General features: G+C 40.0%; 2 protein-coding genes across 2 annotated transcripts; both read left to right on the top strand.

The window, feature by feature from the left end:
- The first annotated feature begins 4,704 nt into the window (after window positions 1-4,704).
- LOC129111990 (vesicle transport protein SFT2B-like) lies at window positions 4,705-6,744 on the top strand. Its single transcript, XM_054624162.1, has 7 exons — window positions 4,705-4,809; window positions 4,890-4,975; window positions 5,128-5,209; window positions 5,402-5,437; window positions 5,598-5,656; window positions 5,767-5,796; window positions 6,114-6,744. Exons 1-7 carry the CDS (start codon window positions 4,705-4,707, stop codon window positions 6,148-6,150), a joined length of 435 nt encoding a protein of 144 aa, XP_054480137.1. The 3' UTR covers window positions 6,151-6,744.
- A 2,284-nt stretch (window positions 6,745-9,028) lies between these two features.
- On the top strand, window positions 9,029-17,822 carry LOC129111671 (T-box transcription factor TBX19-like). Its single transcript, XM_054623708.1, is given in 12 exon segments — window positions 9,029-9,097; window positions 9,573-9,616; window positions 10,820-11,118; window positions 13,585-13,861; window positions 14,811-14,945; window positions 15,402-15,463; window position 15,856; window positions 16,173-16,230; window positions 16,782-16,904; window positions 16,907-16,939; window positions 17,255-17,399; window positions 17,554-17,822. Coding segments are annotated over 10 exon segments (1,299 nt in total). The 5' UTR covers window positions 9,029-9,097; window positions 9,573-9,616; the 3' UTR covers window positions 17,720-17,822.
- Window positions 17,823-20,318: the final 2,496 nt, after the last annotated feature.

Here is a 20,318-nt window from a genome sequence, read left to right as displayed (position 1 = left end):
CCCGCCTGGACTACTGCAACTCACTACTGGAGCCCCGGCGTCGGCCATCAGACCTCTGGAGCTCGTCCAGAAAGCTGCAGCTCGTCTGTTCTCTTGTCCTGGCCCCTCAGTGGTGGAATGAACTCCCCACTGACGTCAGGACAGCAGAGTCGCTGCCCATCTTTAGGCGCAGGCTGAAAACTCACCTCTTCAAGAAATACTACCCTGAGCCTTCCTCGTAGCACTTATTGCATTCGTAGCAGTTCGCTGCACTTATTATATTCGTAGTAGTTTGTAGCACTTATTGTTTTCGTAGTAATTTGCCTCTGCACTATACTTTTGCTCTGGTTTATGCTTTAAGATGCTTGTTTAAGAAAGGAGATGCACTTATGACTTCTGGTGACTAGTAGTTCTCTTGAATACCTATGTTGAATACACTTCCTGTAAGTCGCTTTGGATAAAAGCGTCTGCTACATGACTGTAATGTAATGTAATGTAATGTAATGTCTCTCTCTCTCTCTCTCCCCCCTCAGTGCATAGAGGAGTGGTTGTGGAGGAGGCAGTGGTGTCCGGTGTGTAACGTTCAGGTGTCGGTTCCTCAGCCGGTCTCCTGGAGCTCCGCCCGGGTCAAAGTGCCCTGAGTCACCGGGAGGGACCCTCAGACGTCACAACAGCACATGTCGTCATAGGCCACCCACACCTCCACCTCTGTGACGTCATCAGATATATTATATATATATATATATATATATATATATATATATATATATATATATAACTCTCAATAAAGTGTGATTGTAAGCTGTTTTTAGTGATTTAATTCTTGATAAAACTGTTCACAACATGTGAGAGAGTTTGAGTGAAGTTTCCTACAACAATAAATGAATTAATTAATAAAAGAACTTGAGTCACTGAACTTGTTGAGTGTGTCTGTGGGGAGGAAACAGCGCCCCCTCCCTCCCTCCGCTCTCACTGCGGCCGGGGGCGGTACTGCAGGCGGTACTGCAGGCGGAAGCGCTGCACCTGCTGCTGTGTTGACACTGAGCACACCTGAACACACCTGAGAAACACTGAACACACCTGAGAAACACACCTACACCTACACCTGAGAAACACAAAGAAACACTGAACACACTGAGTCCGGCAGAATGGACAAACTAAAGAAGGTTCTGAGCGGACCAGGACAAGGACACACGGACGATCCTGGAGGTACCGGGCCTAGCCTGCTGGCCTGTTCGCCTGCCAGTCCTGTTATGCCTGCTAGTATGTTAGCCTGCTGGTATGTCTGCTAGCCTGCTGGTATGTTGGCCTGCTAGTATGTTGGCCTGCTAGCCTGCTGAGTATGTTAGCCTGTTAGCCTGCTAGTATGTTGTGCCTGTTGGCCTGTTAGCCTGCCTGCTGGTATGCTGGCCTGTTGGCCTGCTAGTATGTTGGCCTGCTGAGTATAATGGCCTGCTAGTATGTTAGCCTGTTAGCCTGCTAGTATGTTAGCCTGCTAGTATGTTAGCCTGTTAGCCTGCTAGTCTGCTAGTATGTTAGCCTGCTAGTATGTTAGCCTGTTAGCCTGCTAGTCTGCTGCCTGTTGGTATGTTAGCCTGCTAGCCTGCTAGTATGTTAGCCTGTTAGCCTGCTAGTCTGCTAGCCTGTTAGCCTGCTAGTATGTTAGCCTGTTAGCCTGCTAGCCTGCTGTTGTTGTAGCCTGCTAGCCTGTTGGCCTGCTGGCCTGCTGGTCTGTTAGCCTGCTAGTATGTTGGCCTGCTAGTCTGTTAGCCTGTTAGCAGTGTTAGCCTTAGCCTGCTAGTCTGTTAGCCTGCTAGTTTGTTAGCCTGTTATGCTAGTATGTTAGCCTGTTAGCCTGCTAGTCTGTTAGCCTGCTAGTCTGTTAGCCTGCTAGCCTGCAGAAGTTAAACCAGTAACACTAGAAGTGTGTATTTATGTATTTACTCACAAGTACTAATACAAGTAGTACAAAGTACTTCAAATAAGTACTACAAGTACTACAGATACAGATACTTCCTCCTTTAGTTAACATCCTGCATTCACAACATTAATCCAGTAAAACTACAAAAGTATTATCTTCTAAATATACTTGAAGTACTGAAAGTAAAAGTCCTCATTCTGCAGAGTAATACTTGTAATATATATAATACTACTCAATAGTATATATAATACTACTCAATAGTATATATAATACTACTCAATAGTATATATAATAATACTCAATAGTATATATAATACTACTCAATAGTATATATAATAATACTTATAATATATATAATAATGCTCAATGTTTATATAATAATACTCAATAGTTTATATAACTATAATATATATAATAATGCTAATAGTTTATATAATAATACTCAATAGTATATATAATAATACTTATAATATATATAATAATGCTCAATAGTTTATATAATAATACTACTCAATAGTATATATAATAAATAGTATATATAATAATACTTATAATATATATAATAATGCTCAATAGTTTATATAATAATATACTTATAATATATATAATAATGCTCAATAGTATATATAATAATATATATAATAATGCTCAATAGTATATATAATACTACAATACTAGTTTATATAATAATACTCAATAGTATATATAATAATACTAATATATAATATATATATATAATACTAATAGTATATATAATAATACTTATAATAGTTTATATAATACTACTCAATAGTATATATAATAATACTTATAATATATATAATAATACTCAATAGTATATATATAATATATAATACTACTCAATAATATATAATAATACTTATAATATATATAATACTACTCAATCGTATATATAATACTACATCCTGTGTTCTTCACTTTAAAGCTGCAGCTCATTTCAATGACTTTATTGTGCAGTAAAACTACAGTATTTACTCTGAGAAGTACAAGTACCTGTTTATTGAGTAAATGTACTTTGTTGAGTGTTAATATTTACAGTGGGGCAAAAAAGTATTTAGTCAGCCACCAATTGTGCAAGTTCTCCCACTTAAAAAGATGAGAGAGGCCTGTATTCATCATAGGTACACTTCAACTATGAGAGACAGAATGGGGGAAAGAATCCAGGAAATCACATTGTAGGATTTTAATGAATTAATTGGTAAATTCCTCTCAGTAAAATAAGTATTTGGTCACCTACAAACAAGCAAGATTTCTGGCTCTCACAGACCTGTAACTTCTTCTTTAAGAGGCTCCTCTGTCCTCCACTCGTTACCTGTATTAATGGCACCTGTTTGAACTTGTTATCAGTATAAAAGACACCTGTCCACAACCTCAAACAGTCACACTCCAAACTCCACTATGGCCAAGACCAAAGAGCTGTCAAAGGACACCAGAAACAGAACTGTAGACCTGCACCAGGCTGGGAAGACTGAATCTGCAATAGGTAAGCAGCTTGGTGTGAAGAAATCAACTGTGGGAGCAATTATTAGAAACTGGAAGACATACAAGACCACTGATAATCTCCCTCGATCTGGGGCTCCACGCAAGATCTCACCCCGTGGGGCCAAAATGATCACAAGAACGGTGAACAAAACTCCCAGAAGCACACGGGGGGACCTAGTGAATGACCTGCAGAGAGCTGGGACCAAAGTAACAAAGGCTACCATCAGTAACACACTACGCCGCCAGGGACTCAGACCCTGCAGTGCCAGACGTGTCCCCTGCTTAAGCCAGTACATGTCCAGGCCCGTCTGAAGGTTGCTAGAGAGCATTTGGATGATCCAGAAGAGGATTGGGAGAATGTCATATGGTCAGATGAAACCAAAATAGAACTTTTTGGTTAAAAACTCAACTCGTGGTGTTTGGAGGAGAAAGAATGCCGAGTTGCATCCAGAGAACACCATACCTACTGTGAAGCATGGGGGTGGAAACATCATGCTTTGGGGCTGTTTTTCTGCAAGGGGACCAGGACGACTGATCCGTGTAAAGGAAAGAATGAATGGGGCCATGTATCGTGAGACTTTGAGTGAAAACCTCCTTCCATCAGCAAGGGCATTGTTTGTTTAAGATGAATTAATAGACATTTCTGTAAATATGCTTTAGGGTCTTTCCTTGGCCAGATGTAACAATGATCCCAAATGACAATGATCCCAAACACACCCCGGGCAACCAAGGAGTGGCTTCGTAAGAAGCATCTCAAGGTCCTGGAGTGGCCTAGCCAGTCTCCAGATCTCAACCCCATAGAAAACCTGTGGAGGGAGTTGGAAGTCCGTGTTGCCCAGCGACAGCCCCAAAACATCACTGCTCTAGAGGAGGTCTGCATGGAGGAATGGGCCAAAACACCAGCAACAGTGTGTGAAAAGCTTGTGAAGACTTACAGGAAACGTTTGACCTCTGTCATTGCCAACAAAGGGTATATAACTAAGTATTGAGATGAACTTTTGTTATTGACCAAATACTTATTTTCCACCATCATTTGCAAATATATTCTTTAAAAATCAGACAATGATTTTCAGGAATTTTTTTCTCATTCTGTCTCTCACAGTTGAAGTGTACCTATGATGATTACAGGCCTCTCTCATCTTTTTAAGTGGGAGAACTTGCACAATTGGTGGCTGACTAAATACTTTTTTGCCCCACTGTAATTTAGCCTGAAGGAAGAATAAACATTAACATGAATATGTTAAAGAAAGAAAAGAGAAGGAGCTTTTATTTTGTAGATGATGATGATGATGATGATGATGATGACTCCTCTGCAGAGAGCCAATCAGGCGTCGACGCTGGCCTGGGGTACCAGGATGAAGGGCTTCGCGGTCTGCTTCGTCCTGGGCATCGTCTGCTCCATCCTGGTGAGTGTTGCTACGGTAACCACCTGTCCCCGCTGTCCCCCGTGTAACCGTGGTAACAACCCGGTCTCTCCGTCCACTAGGGGAGCTGCATGCTGTGGATCCCACGCGTCGGTCTCGCTGTGTTCGCTGTCCTCTACAGTGTGGGAAACATCAGCGCTCTGGCCAGGTACCAACCAGAACCAGAACCGACCCGGTCTGACCCGGTCCGATCTGTTTAATATCTGATTCTCCCGTTGTCAATAAACCTCCTGATCGCTCTCATCCCGGTATAAACTACATTACCCATCATGCCTCAGCTCCTACTTGTTTGGTTTTCAGCACCATGTTCCTGATTGGTCCGTGTCGGCAGGTGAAGACCATGTGTGCTAAAGAGAGAGCGTTCGCCACCGTCATCATGATGGTGAGAACACAAGTAGTAGTAGTAGTACTACTAGTAATAGTCGTAGTAGTAGTAGTACTACTAGTAATAGTCGTAGTGGTAGTAGTACTACTAGTAATAGTAGTGGTAGTACTAGTGGTAGTACTTGTGTGAGCATAATCAGCAGTAAAAGTACTCATTGTGATAATACAAACACAAACAATCGTTCTGCAGGTTTGTCTGGTGTTGACGCTTTGTGCTGCATTCTGGGTAAGAAACACAAACACAGCTTATATTTACTAATGTATTATTATTAATTTATTATTATTATTTTTATTATTATTATGAATTTATTATTATTATTTTTTTACTATTATTTATATATTTATATCTTTTAGTTTCTGTTTTAATTTCTTGATTCTCTCTTCAGTGGAAGAACAACGGTCTCGCTCTACTTTTCTGCGTCCTTCAGTTTCTGGCCTTTGCCTGGTATGAATCACATTTATATATAAATTCAATATAAATATATATATATATATATATATATATATAAATAAAATATATATTTCTACCTGTCTAACTGCTCTTGTTCTTCACAGGTACGGCCTTTCATACATCCCTTTTGCCAGGTAACACACACTTTTTATAATTATATTGTATCCCTTTATTTCATTCTATATTTTTAGATATTATTATTAATCTACCCTATATTTTATTTTGTAATTAATATGTATTCTATTTTATCACTATTTTCTATTTTTTATTTGTTTTGATTAAACTATATTTTTCAAAATGGAAAGTTTTCTCAATGCTTTATGCACTCGTTGGTTTATTTACTGTTAATTAACTATTCATGAAAATGAAATGAAAATGTTTGATAGTTTAATTAACTGATCGATACATTGATTGATTGATTGATTAATTAATCTGTCGTCTCGTCTCTCAGGGACGGTGTCATCAAGTTATGTTCCATGTGCGTCTGAGTGACCTCAAGTCTCGACCAATCAGGACGCAGGACTACTCGAGGTGTGTATCCAATCAGCAGCTGATCGAAGGCCTTAAACATTTCAACCTCCAGAACCTGAGACTGTTCAAATCACTGTTAGCTGTTAGCATGAAGCCACTGTTAGCATGAAGCCACTGTTAGCATGTTGGCATCTAGCCACTGTTAGCATGTAGCCACTGTTAGCATGTAGCCACTGTTGGCATGTTGGCATCTTGCCACTGTTAGCATGTAGCCACTGTTGGCCTTTCACTTGCAGCCATTTTTAACTGTTAGCATGAAGCCACTTTTAGCATGTAGCCACTGTTGGCATGTTGGCATGTAGCCACTGTTAGCATGTAGCCACTGTTAGCATGTAGCCACTGTTAGCCTTTCGCTTGCAGCCACTTTTAACTGTTAGCATGTAACCAGTGTTATGCATGTAGCCACTGTTGGCATGTTGGCATGTAGCCACTGTTAGCATGTAGCCACTGTTAGCATGTAGCCACTGTTAGCATGTAGCCACTGTTAGCCTTTCGCTTGCAGCCACTTTTAACTGTTAGCATGTAACCAGTGTTAGCATGTAGCCACTGTTGGCATGTTGGCACTGTTAGCCACTGTTAGCATGTTAGCATGTAGCACTGTTAGCATGTTGGCATGTAGCCACTGTTAGCATGTAGCCACTGTTAGCATGTAGACACTGTTAGCATGTAGCCACTGTTAGCCTTTCGCTTGCAGCCACTTTTAACTGTTAGCATGTAACCAGTGTTAGCATGTAGCCACTGTTAGCTGTTAGCATGCTTCCTGTCTGTTACCTGCCAACACTGTTTCTAATGTTTCTATTTTTATATATTTAAATGCTGCTGTATTTTATATTCAGGGAGACGAGACCAAAATAATAATAGAATAATAATAAAATAATAATAAAATAATTATGAATAAAATATTTAACATCATTGTAATAATTTAATTAAAACTTTTAACGTGAAATTCATTTTTATTGGATGGATTTCAAGGTAAAAGCGTAACACAAATAGTTATTTTCAGTCTACTGAGTTCCTCCAATGATATTAAATTATGTTCATTAAAATCTAACGAGGAGAATCTCAATCAATCACAATCATCTAATCAATATGGAATCAATAGAGTTGGGTTAGGGTTGGAATCCATAATGAAAATAATCACAAGTTCATTTTCCTCTACAAACAACAACAATAATAGAATAATAGAATATATTATTATGATTATTATAATAATATGATATCAATACATTTTATTGATCACACTGAAGAACTTTAGAGACAAAGACTTTTATTTTGTCTCCAACAGGAAGTGAAAAACACTGAAGTTACTCCTTTGAAACTTTAAATATATATATTATGATAATATTTAAAAAAGATGAAATGAATAAAACCAGAGAAGAAATACATGAAGAAATGAATTGAAGCTGCTTCTTCATTTATCGTTTATGTCTGAGTTTTCAAAATACCTACGCACCCTGAACGTCTCACTGTGGGAGTTGTAGTTTCTGATGTTTTTATGGTCCAAATGTTTTCACTCATGTTTGTCAGTTTGTCTGGTTTATTGTAAAAGGAAATTAACTGTAAATAGTTTAACTTTAATTCAAAAGTCACTCATTTCAAGACTTCCCTTCATTTTCAAAATAAATGTTCATCAAAATTTAATAATTTTTGCGTCATTCTTTGTAATTTCTCTGGTCAATTTTGGTCATTTTTTTGTAAAATTACAAAAAATCTATATTTATTTTTTTAGTATTTTTCTGGTAATTATTTTGTAAGCAATCAAAACATTTTCAGTAAATTTTCATGGGAAAAAATATGAAAAAATGTTCCTTAAGAATACACAAAAAGTATTTTATTTTGAAGTGTTGTTTAAATAAAATGACTCTTATTCAATTAAAGTTCATCTCATTAAGTTTCTGTTTCATCAAAAACGACTTGTTTACATTTTATTTGTTTTATGATCTGTTTTTATTTTGAATAAATATTAAAGTCTTTAACTGAATTAACTTTATTTTGAAGGTGAATTTAACAGGCTGATGAAAGCAGAGTGTGTGTGTGTGTGTGTGTGTGTGTGTGTGTGTGTGTGTGTGTGTGTAGTGTGTGTGTGTGTGTGTGTGTGTGTGTGTGTGTGTTAGTAGATGTGTGTGTGTGTGTGTGTGTGTGTGTGTGTGTGTGTGTGTGTGTGTGTGTGTGTGTGTGTAGTGTGTGTGTGTGTGTGTGTGTGTAGTAGATGTGTGTGTGTGTGTGTGTGTAGTGTGTGTGTGTGTGTGTTAGTGGACGTGTGTGTGTGTGTGTGTGTGTGTGTTGTAGTAGATGTGTGTGTGTGTTAGTAGTGTGTGTGTGTGTGTGTGTGTGTGTGTGTGTGTTAGTAGATGTGTGTGTGTGCGTTAGTAGTGGACATGTGTGTGTGTGTGTTAGTGGTGTGTGTGTGTGTGTGTGTGTTAGTGTGTGTGTGTGTGTAGTGTGACGTGTGTGTGTGTGTGTGTGTGTGTGTGTGTGTGTGTGTGTGTGTGTGTTAGTAGATGTGTGTGTGTGTGTGTTAGTGGATGTGTGTTAGTTGTGTGTGTGTGTGTGTGTTAGTAGATGTGTGTGTGTGTGTGTGTGTTAGTAGATGTGTGTGTGTGCGTGTGTTAGTGTGTGTGTGTGTGTGTGTGTAGATGTGTGTGTGTGTGTGTGTGTGTGTTAGTAGATGTGTGTGTGTGTGTGTGTGTGTGTGTAGTACACGTGTGTATGTGTTAGTGTGTGTGTGTGTGTGTTAGTAGATGTGTGTGTGTGTGTGTGTGTGTGTGTGTGTGTGTGTACCTGTTCAATCCTTTAAGTCCAGTAATCTCTGCCGTTGATTAAACTCCTCCAGGTGTCTCGGTGTCTCCAGATGTTGACCTGGTCTCCATTACATGCTGCTCTGAACAGCTGACGTCTGAACTGGTATTGATCCTCTGGGGATCTCTTGATCAGTTATTGATCAGCTGATATTTCTGTTCCAAAAACCTGAAGATGAAACCAGAAAACATGAAGCTCTTTGTTTGATTCATTGATTTATTGTTTTGTCTTTTTTTTTTTTTTCTTATTTATTTATTTATTGTAAACTTTTTCTTATTTATTGATAGAAGTTATTGATTAATTGTTTAGTTGTATCGATAACCTTATTATTTGTTTTTTATTTATTCATTGTTTTTTCAGTGTTGCTAAAAGATAATAATTTGACAAACCTTTTTCGATGATGGTGATGATGGTGATGATGATGAAGATGAAGCTGCAGACGGATGTAGACGTGATGAAGAGAGAGTTCAGTCCTGTGGTCGGTTTGAGGCTGAGCAGCTTCACATCTGACTCAACTCTTCATCTTCATCATCATCATCATCAATTCTAATAATAATAATCAATAACTCTTTATTCTCAGATTCTCACCTTTGTGTTTTGGATTATTTCCCCTCCGTGTCTCAGGTAAGTTTGTTTTTATTATTATTCACTAAAGGAGCTTTAATTATTTATTTATTCTTTATAAGAATTTAAAGTTAATATTTGTGATATTTTTCTTCTTATTTTAATGTTGAATGTGTCAGTGATTTATGTTTATATTAGTTTTTATTGAATACATTTGATTGTATTTATTTAGTCTCTTTTTGAATTTGTCGCTCCGTCCAGCTGCAGTTTGTAATTAAGTCGTTATCCAATTAGAACAAACGGTCGTCTCCCAGCGAGATATTTATTAATGCAACAACCAAAAACACATGATTTTAATAAAAAAATGATTTGTTCCTAAACAAGGTTAAAATTCTACGAATATAAAGATGAAAATAACACAAAGAGAATATTTAAAATTATTTCATCAGAGATTTAAATGTAAAGTTATTATCTCATATATTTATATATATTAATATTTATATATATATATATAAATATATGTATTTAGTATTTGTATAATATAGTATTATTACTGCTTCACCATTTGTTCATCTCAATAAATTAAAATGATGAATTCAATTCTGTTTGTGAGTGAATATTGGAGCCGTAGTGAAATCCTTAACATGAGTGAGTTAACGTGATGCAGATTAATATATTTATTATTAATATTATTATTTTGTTAATTACATTATAATCAAAGCTAGAAAATAAATTAAATCATAAAGTTATTTCTGTTATGTACACCTTTATTTAAATTAAGCAAAGAATCTGTCAAAACATTAAATAAATATGTGATTTTTTTTATAATTACTGCTTATAATAAAACTAATGTTTAATAAATATAATATCTGTGTTCTAATGAAACTATACTCGGTATATAGTAAAGCTGCAAATATACAAAATATCATCAAATGTGTTTTAAATCAATTTAATTTATTTAATTTAAATGCTTTTCAGAACAATTCAGTGATTTGAGACAAAGTTGATTATAAATGATTTGAGGTATTTAAAGGCTGTTTATTCATAAAGTAAATCCTATTAATCTTTATTCTTTAACCGTCACTGACCACTCAGAACGTGATTCATAATCCTGAGTTAAATCTTCCACGGATCCAAACTCCCTCCTCTTCCTCCTCTTCTTCATCATCACATTAAAACTGAAGTTACGTCCTCATTCAGGATTCATGAAGCCGACACAATGTTTCTAAATCAATGTCTAAATGTGACCTGGTTATTTTTCAGATGAAGGTGGAGGGTCTTCAGGAGGACGGGGAGTCTGGTTCTGTGTCCTCAGCAGACCGGACCTCCTCCTCCTCCGGCGGGGTGGTCGGTACCGGCGGGTCGGTCGGGTCGGTCTGCAGCCCCGGCTCGGCTGAGCGCTGCATGTCCCGGCTGCTGAGCGCCGTGGAGAGCGAGCTGCAGGCCGGACGGGAGAAGGGCGACCCGACGGAGAGGGAGCTCCGGGTGATGCTGGAGGACGCCGAGCTGTGGAGGAAGTTCCAGCTGATCACCAACGAGATGATCGTCACCAAGAACGGACGGTAAGACTTCTCACTACGGGGACAAGTCAGCACCCAGAACCACAAGCACTCTCCAAGACAACCAGATAAGTGTCTGATCCGCCCCTCTGTGCTCAAGGTCAGGGGTCAACGGGCCACCTGTGGGTCGTTAACCCCCTGAGGGACGTTACGTTAACCCCCCCGTGGGTCGTTACGTTAACCCACCTGTGAGTCGTTACGTTAACCCCCCTGAGGGTCGTTAACCCCCCTGTGGGTCGTTACGTTAACCCCCTGTGGGTCGTTAACCCCCCTGTGGGTCGTTACGTTAACCCCCTGAGGGTCCTGTGGTCGTTATGTTAACCCCCTGTGGGTCGTTACGTTAACCCCCTGTGGGTCGTTAACGTTAACCCCCTGTGGGTTATACCCCCTGTTAACCCACCTGTGAGGTCGTTACGTTAACCCCCCGTGGGTCGTTACGTTAACCCCCTGTGGGTCGTTAACCCCCTGTTCGTTACGTTAACCCCCTGTGGGTCGTTACCCCCCTGTGGTCGTTACGTTAACCCCCTGTGGGTCGTTACGTTAACCCCCTGTGGGTCGTTAACCCCCTGTGGGTGGGGGTCGTTACGTTAACCCCCTGTGGGTCCCCCCTGGGGTCGTTACGTTAACCCCCTGTGGGTCGTTACGTTAACCCACCTGTGGGTCGTTAACCCCCCTGTGGGTCGTTACCCCACCTGTGGGTCGTTAACCCACCTGTTAACCCCCTGTGGGTCGTTACGTTAACCCACCTGTGGGTCGTTAACGTTAACCCACCTGTGGGTCGTTAACGTTAACCCCCTGTGGGTCGTTAACCCACCTGTGGTCGTAACCCCCCTGTGGGTCGTTAACCCCCTGTGGGTCGTTACGTTAACCCACCTGTGGGTCGTTAACCCACCTGAGGGTCGTTACGTTAACCCACCTGTGGGTCGTTAACCCCCTGTGGGTCGTTAAACCCACCTGTGGGTCGTTAACCCACCTGTGGGTCCCCCCTGTGTCGTTAACCCACCTGTGGGTCGTTACGTTAACCCCCTGTTAACCCCCTGTGGGTCGTTACGTTAACCCACCTGTGGGTCGTCGTTACGTAACCCACCTGTGGGTCGTTAATCCCCCTGTGGGTGGTTACGTTAACCCCCCTGTGGGTCGTTACGTTAACCCACCTGTGGGTCGTTACGTTAACCCACCTGTGGGTCGTTAACCCCCCTGTGGGTCGTTACGTTAACCCCCTGTGGGTCGTTAACCCACCTGTGGGTCGTTAACCCACCTGTGGGTCGTTAACCCCCCTGTGGGTCGTTACGTTAACCCACCTGTGGGTCGTTACGTTAACCCACCTGTGGGTCGTTACCCCACCTGTGGGTCGTTACGTTAACCCACCTGTGGGTCGTTAACCCCCCCAACCCACCTGTGGGTCGTTACGTTAACCCACCTGAGGTCCTGCAAATCCACACAGGTGTTTCCACTAATTTGGCCTAATTAGTCTTCTGCCCATACTTAAAGTTTGACAGATTCTCACAGGAACATCACGAGATCAGACTTCCTGAACCAATAAGTTGTAAATCAGTCGTGATTAGTTGTCAGCCGAATGCCAAACCGTCCTCAGATGAGGTCTGATCACGCCTGTGTTGGTATTCAGGTCCTTCAGGTGTGAAAACCCGTACAGAGGTTGAATCCCTTCATTCAGAGCTGAAGAAGCCTCTTGAATCGGAGGTGAAGCTTCTCCATCAATCTGAGAGAGCGTCCACATTTCACCAGTTAAATAACATCTGGGTCCAAGCTAGAACTAACGGGCTGTTCCTCCACACCTGGATTTATTGATTTACTGTTGGCTGTGATGTAGTTTCTTTAGTTTATGACGGTGAAAACATCATAAATGTTTCCTATAACTGAGTATTGTAGAGTATTTTCACATGATGATTGTTTTTAGGAGTCGGTTTGTTTTCGAGGTAAAACCACTAAGAGGACTGTTCTGTTCTCTCCGTGTGTTTGAAGCTGACTCCAGATCAGCGGTCCTGCTGATCGGGGTTATTCATTAGTGTCGCTAGCAGCCGTTAGCGGTGATGCCGTGTTTGTTTCTGCCGAGGCGTGTTGACCGGTCGAGCCCCGCGGTGGAAACACTCCATTCACACCTGCAGAACGCCACTTCAGCTGCTGTTACCGCTGCAGGGTCGCAGAAACACAGAGAGCTTATTTATTTCATCACCTGTTCTGTACTTTCTGCTTCTTTCTGCTCCGATTGATTATCTGCTTTAGACTACAAACACCAAACATGATATAATAATCAATTACCAGAAGCCCAATCAACAACTAAAATACACCTGTGGCTCTTCAGTCCCATGTGGGTCCTCAATCCACCTGTGGGTTGTTAGTGTTTTTATTGTTGACCTGTGGGTCACATGGTCACAGGGTCACAGGGTCACATGGTCACATGGTCTCCAGTCTTTGCTCAGCACCATAACGATGTGAATGTGTTTCCAGCCGTATGTTCCCGGTCCTGAAGGTCAGCGTGTCCGGTCTGGACCCCAGCTCCATGTACTCCTTCCTGCTGGACTTCGTGCCGGCCGACGGCTGCCGCTGGAAGTTCGTGAACGGGGAGTGGGTGGCGGCGGGCCGGGCGGAGGGCCGCGGCGAGGGGCGGGGCCACGGCGGCATCTACATCCACCCGGACTCCCCGAACTTCGGCGCCCACTGGATGAAGGCGGCCGTGACCTTCAACAAGGTCAAACTCACCAACAAGGTCAACGGAGGAGGACAGGTGAGGACTCGTTCTGTTGACCTTTGTTTGTTTGTTTACTTCCTGTCATTGGTTCACGTCTCCTTCTCTCCTCCTCGTTCCCTTCCTTCACTTCTTCTTCTTCATTGGTGCATTATCCAGCTCTTCATGTCAAGAACGAAGAGCTGGAGTGGGCGAGAGACTACCGCCTCTAATTAACCACTTCACTCCCTCTCTTTGCTCTACTTCACCTGCTCGCCCCCTCGTAACCACGGGAACCGGATAAACCGCTCTTAATTGGCCGGCGGCGGTTTAATGCACTTCCTGTCGAGAGGCCTCCACACGGACACAAACACACACTAGAAAAATTGGCAATAACGTTGTTTATATTTACCCCATTATACACACACACACACACACACACACACACACACACACACACACACACACACACACACAGAGCTGGAACAGAGAGCTCGGCCATAATGAAATAATTGCTCAGTTTATTTGTACATTATGGTAATTATGTTTTTTACCGGGAAATTAATTTACCCATCATGCTTCAGGTGGATGAGAGAGAGAGGTAAACTATATTTGACACACACACACACACACACACACACACACACACACACACACACACACACACACACACACACACACACACACACACACAGAGTGGTGGGGTCAGCCAGCCTCTCAATCTGAATAGAAAACAGTTTGTTTTTGTGTGTCTGCCTGGAGAGCTGGGATTGGTTAATTGGGCCTCGTTAGTGAGGAGGAGGAGGGGGGGGGTGATGGATAAAAGAGTGTTTGGGCCAAAACACAAAGATGGCTCTGGTCCATAAACTACACCTGGACCAGGTTTTTGTTGTTCATTCATTCAAAATCACTTCTGAAACTTCGGCTCAGAGAACTTTCCTCCCCTGTGTTGAAGCACACGCTGGAGGTACTTGTACACATGTACAGTGTGATGGGTTGTCGTCCTCAGATCATGCTGAACTCGCTCCATAAGTACGAGCCTCAGCTCCACATCGTGTGCGTCGGCTCCCGTCATCGGCTCGTCTCCAACGTTTCCTTCAAAGAGACGCAGTTCATCGCCGTCACCGCCTACCAGAACGAGGAGGTACAAGTACACACAGCGCGTACATGTACACACCAAGCTGGTTCTTCATCATCTGGGAGGTCAAATATATTATATTTATTAAAGACTGTAAATGTGTTGATACACAGCTCCACGTGTTGTTTGTAAAATAAATATAATTAAATTCATGGAACAATAAATATCATAATAATATAGTTTAATTTAATGATATCATTCCATATTTACAAGAATAGAAGAGTCAAAAGCTGTGAAATGAGGGTTAAATAATGTGAATAGAATATTATGGTTGCGTGCTGATGTGTTTATGGGGTATTATTGGGGGTTTTGGGGGTTTCATGTGTGTTTTACGTTGTTTTTTATGTGTTTTTCATGTAGTTTTGGTGTTTTTTTGGTATGTTTTTCTCGTGGTTTTGGGTGTATTTTGGGTGTTTTTTTGTATCTTGTTTTGTATGTTTTTCATGTGTTCTTTGTGTTCAGATCACGGCTCTGAAGATCAAGTACAACCCGTTTGCTAAAGCCTTCCTGGACGCTAAAGAGAGGTGAGACAAACATCTGTTCACCGGACTCCATCAGAAAAACAGTCGTTTGAAGACGCCTACCACATATAATACTATATATATATATATATATATATATATATATATATATATATATATATAGTCTTATTATTTATTATAAAGGAATATAATAATTTTTCTACTACTTTCTACTTCTCCTATTATCATATTTGTGTACTTATACTCCTGAAACTTTCCCTACATAAAGCTGATAATACTTTTGTACTTTTACTGAGGATACTTGAGCGACATGGCACTGATAGTACTTGTGTACTTGTAGTATCTGAAGGGGAATGAATGAGGTGTCAGTCAGCAGACACTTAGCATTTCTCACCAGGATACCAGAGGAAGTTAGCGTTAGCAGCTAATTAGAGAGTCATTAGGAGCTCAGAGCTTCACCGTCTCATCGGTTTGGAGGGAAGGTGTCAAGTGAGAGACACACACACACACACACACACACTCACACACACACACACACACACACACACACACACACACACACACACACACACACACACACACAGACTCACACACACACACACTCACACTCACACACACACACACACACACACACACACACACACACACACACACACACACACACACTCACACACTCACACACACACACACACACACTCACACACACACACACACAGACTGGTCATGATAGTGTTTCGTTTATCTGCCTCAGGAACCCAGGGGGAGGGGTTTACCGGAGTCGTCAGAGAGTCGTGTTGGGATTCAACCCTGTGAGTCAAAAAATACTTTTTATTCCTCACACACATTCATTAATTTAAAGGAAAATACTTATATATATATATATTTATATATTTATATAAGTGTATATATACAAAATATTGTGTATTAAGTATAAAATATGTATGAATATTTGTTGGAACAAAATATTTTTAAAATTCTATTTTTATGATAGTTTCATGTTTATATTCAGTAAATTTAGAATTATAATATAATATAGAAATATTTAAAAAGAACAAAATACAAAATACATTTTTTGGTTTTGTTCTTTTTTTTTTGTAAAACAAATATTAGTTTGTAATGAGAAACTTCTGCAGAGTATTTTTTCTTGGATTTACAGTATAAATGTTTTATTATGTACAAAAATATAAACTACAAATAGAATGAAATGAACTGAAACAGGTTTTATTTCCTGCAGTGTGATTTTGGAACCAAATATAATAGAAAATGTTCGCTTAAAAATATAATGGATGTATTTTTTTATTAAATAAGCATTTATTTATGTATATAAATATTAACGTTGGACTGATAACCTGTGTGTCAGGCTGGTCGCTGTGCTCAGCCGGAGGGGGCGGGGCTTTCCCCTACGCTGGCGGCCTCCCACTGACTTCACACCATCACCACGGTTACAAACACCACGGTTACCCGGGACGACACACACCTTACCCCCCTCCTACCTGCCTCACCGCTCACACTCCTCAGGTAACTCTGTGTGTCTCTGTGTGTGTGTGTGTGTGTGTGTGTGTGTGTGTGTGTGTGTGTGTGTGTGTGTGTGTGTGTGTGTGTGTGTGTTTTTGTATTTTTGTATATTTTTTTGTTTATAATAATTTATCTGTTCTATAATTATAATATAAATATAAATGAACTTTTAGTTCCATTGAATTTTGCAATAAAGATATAAAATGTATTGATATGAATTCTTTTTTTAAACACACATGTCCATACTTTATATATTCATAAACCGTAAACATACAGACGTTTATAAACATGGTTCTGTCTCCTTCATTGATGTGTCAGTGTGTCTGTCTGAAGGAGTTCAGGTGTTAACCGACGGGTGGAGCAGCTCCTCCCCTCGTCACTCCTCCTCCTCCTCCTCCTCTTTGTCCTCCTCCACCAACAACGCTCCTTCATCACAGCCGCCTCCTCCTCCTCACAACTCCAGGTGAGGCACACCTCATGACCATATATCATTAGTTTTACAATCAATTATATAAAAAAATACTGTATTTATATATATGTTTATTTGAATAAATATATTAAAATATATATATATATATGTATGTTTATAATTTATATATTGTTATGTTTGTGTTCAGTCAGTATCCCTGTCTGTGGACGGTTGGATGCAGTGAGCTAAGCCCCTCCCACTCACCCTGCTCGGCTCTCCACGGACCAATCAGCAGCGAGAGCCTCATGCAGCCACCCAGTCACGGTCGAGTGGGCGTGGCTGGATGGCCACCCGGCCCCGCCCACTCTTTCTGAGGAGGGATGTGATTGGCCGAAATGGAAATGAAGACCAATGGTGATAACTGCTGCCCAGTGAATACTACTGAGTATCAGTGTGTTTTAGTACATACAACTACATACTGGTGGCTACTAGTATTTACTGATGGCTACTAGTATTTACTGATGGCTACTAGTATTTACTGATGGCTACTAGTATTTACTGATGGCTCCTAGTATTTACTGGTGGCTACTAGTATTTACTGATGGCTACTAGTATTTACTGGTGGCTACTAGTATTTACTGATGGCTACTAGTATTTACTGGTGGCTACTAGTATTTACTACTGGCTCCTAGTATTTACTGGTGGCTACTAGTATTTACTACTGGCTCCTAGTATTTACTGGTGGCTCCTAGTATTTACTGGTGGCTCCTAGTATTTACTGATGGCTCCTAGTATTTACTGATGGCTACTAGTATTTACTGGTGGCTACTAGTATTTACTGATGGCTACTAGTATTTACTGGTGGCTACTAGTATTTACTGGTGGCTACTAGTATTTACTGATGGCTACTAGTATTTACTACTGGCTCCTAGTATTTACTGGTGGCTCCTAGTATTTACTGATGGCTCCTAGTATTTACTGATGGCTACTAGTATTTACTGGTGGCTACTAGTATTTACTGATGGCTCCTAGTATTTACTGGTGGCTCCTAGTATTTACTGATGGCTCCTAGTATTTACTGATGGCTCCTAGTATTTACTGGTGGCTACTAGTATTTACTGATGGCTACTAGTATTTACTACTGGCTACTAGTATTTACTGATGGCTCCTAGTATTTACTGATGGCTCCTAGTATTTACTGGTGGCTACTAGTATTTACTGATGGCTACTAGTATTTACTGATGGCTCCTAGTATTTACTGATGGCTACTAGTATTTACTGATGGCTACTAGTATTTGGGTTTCGGGTTAGGGTTTGTGGATAAATATCAACTTAAGTCTTACTATAAATATATATAATAATGTTATTTCACCTTAAAACTAGCGTTTCAAAGTGAAGATGTTGTTGTTGTCCTCTGGTGTTTCTCTCCGTCTCTATTTAACCTGTTTATATATTAATATCTGTTCATCAGCTGTGTTCCAGTAAAGAGATTCATATTTAACTGATTTTTGAATTGATAAAGTTTCATCTTCAGCTGCTGGTTGTTTGTTTGTTTGTTTGTTGGCTTTTCTCTTCAAACTAAAGAGTTAATAAATCAAAAGAATAATTTATTTAAATTCTACAGTTTTACATCTGAAACGTCTGTTTCTTGTTGAACTTTGTTTTTGCTGCATGAAGGAGGAAACGTTGTGTTTTTCTGCTCTGTGTCAATAAAGGTTTGAAAGTTAGATTGTAATATTGAATTGATCCTAGTAGGAGAAAAGTTTATCAGAGCCATCCCTCCATCCACAGGGTGAGTGAAACCTAAATGATAAGAAGGAACTATATACATACATATACATATATATATATATATATATATATATATATATATATATATATATATATATATATATATATATACATATACATATATATATATATATATATATATATATATATTATGTGTATACATATACATATGTATATATATATATATTTATATAGTATTTATGTGTAACGGTGTCATGTTTGTGTAAATGTGTATTTCTGTGTATTACTTCATGTTACACGTCTCTAAAATACCTGTTTGACTCAAAGATTAAATTAAAACATTAATAAATTAAATGAGAATCATCCATTTCACAAAGTTTATTTTTCATGTACTATGTGTTTGTTTCTGATATATTGTTTCTAAGTACACAAAAAAGTACCTTTTATTTGTTTAACTGTTTTTGTATTTAACATTTGTATTATTTATAGGAGAATGTTTTAAGTCAGTTATATATTATAATTTAAACAGTAAAACACGGTTAATTATAAAATCTCTCTTTCGAGACGTCTTATTGTGAAACACTACCGGAAGCAGACCTGCTGACCCGGAAGTTGTTTGTCGAACTGAAGAGGTTCATCAGGACGGAGAGGAGCGGGACAGGTGAGGAGCTGTCTGTGCTGAAGGTTCACCGAGCTGCTGAGGCTCACTGCTAGCTCACATGCTAACTGCTGCTAGCTCACTGCTAACTGCTGCTAGCACAGCATGCTAACTGCTGCTAGCACAGCATGCTAACTGCTGCTAGCACAGCATGCTAACTGTTGTTAGCATGGGAGCTAGCAGCAGTTAGCATGTGAGCTGTAATGATTAATGTACTTGTACTACTACCACAGTACTGTGTAGTAGTACTGTGTACTCTTCAAGAAGTACTACTGATAAAGAAGTACTACCTGATAAAGAAGTACTACTGATAAAGAAGTACTACCTGATAAAGAAGTACTACTGATAAACAAGCAAAGACTTCTCGAGCGTGTACTTGTACGGGTCAGTAATTTGTTTATATTGACTACCATGTGTCTGCATCCTATTTCTGTCTGTTCCTCTGTCCGGTGGTCACGTAGACAGTGGGTCACTCCCAGGCGCCGTGACCCCACTAACCTCATCTATCCCACTCTCTCAGCCCATGGTGAGCAAGTGGTGTCGGGGGGGCTTTGGAACTGCCA

The sequence above is a fragment of the Anoplopoma fimbria genome, chromosome 22 (assembly GCF_027596085.1).
Source record: "Anoplopoma fimbria isolate UVic2021 breed Golden Eagle Sablefish chromosome 22, Afim_UVic_2022, whole genome shotgun sequence".
Classification (NCBI taxonomy): domain Eukaryota; kingdom Metazoa; phylum Chordata; class Actinopteri; order Perciformes; family Anoplopomatidae; genus Anoplopoma; species Anoplopoma fimbria.
The sequence above is the reverse complement of the archived record's forward strand: the minus strand, read 5'-3'. Positions and strand labels throughout refer to the sequence as shown.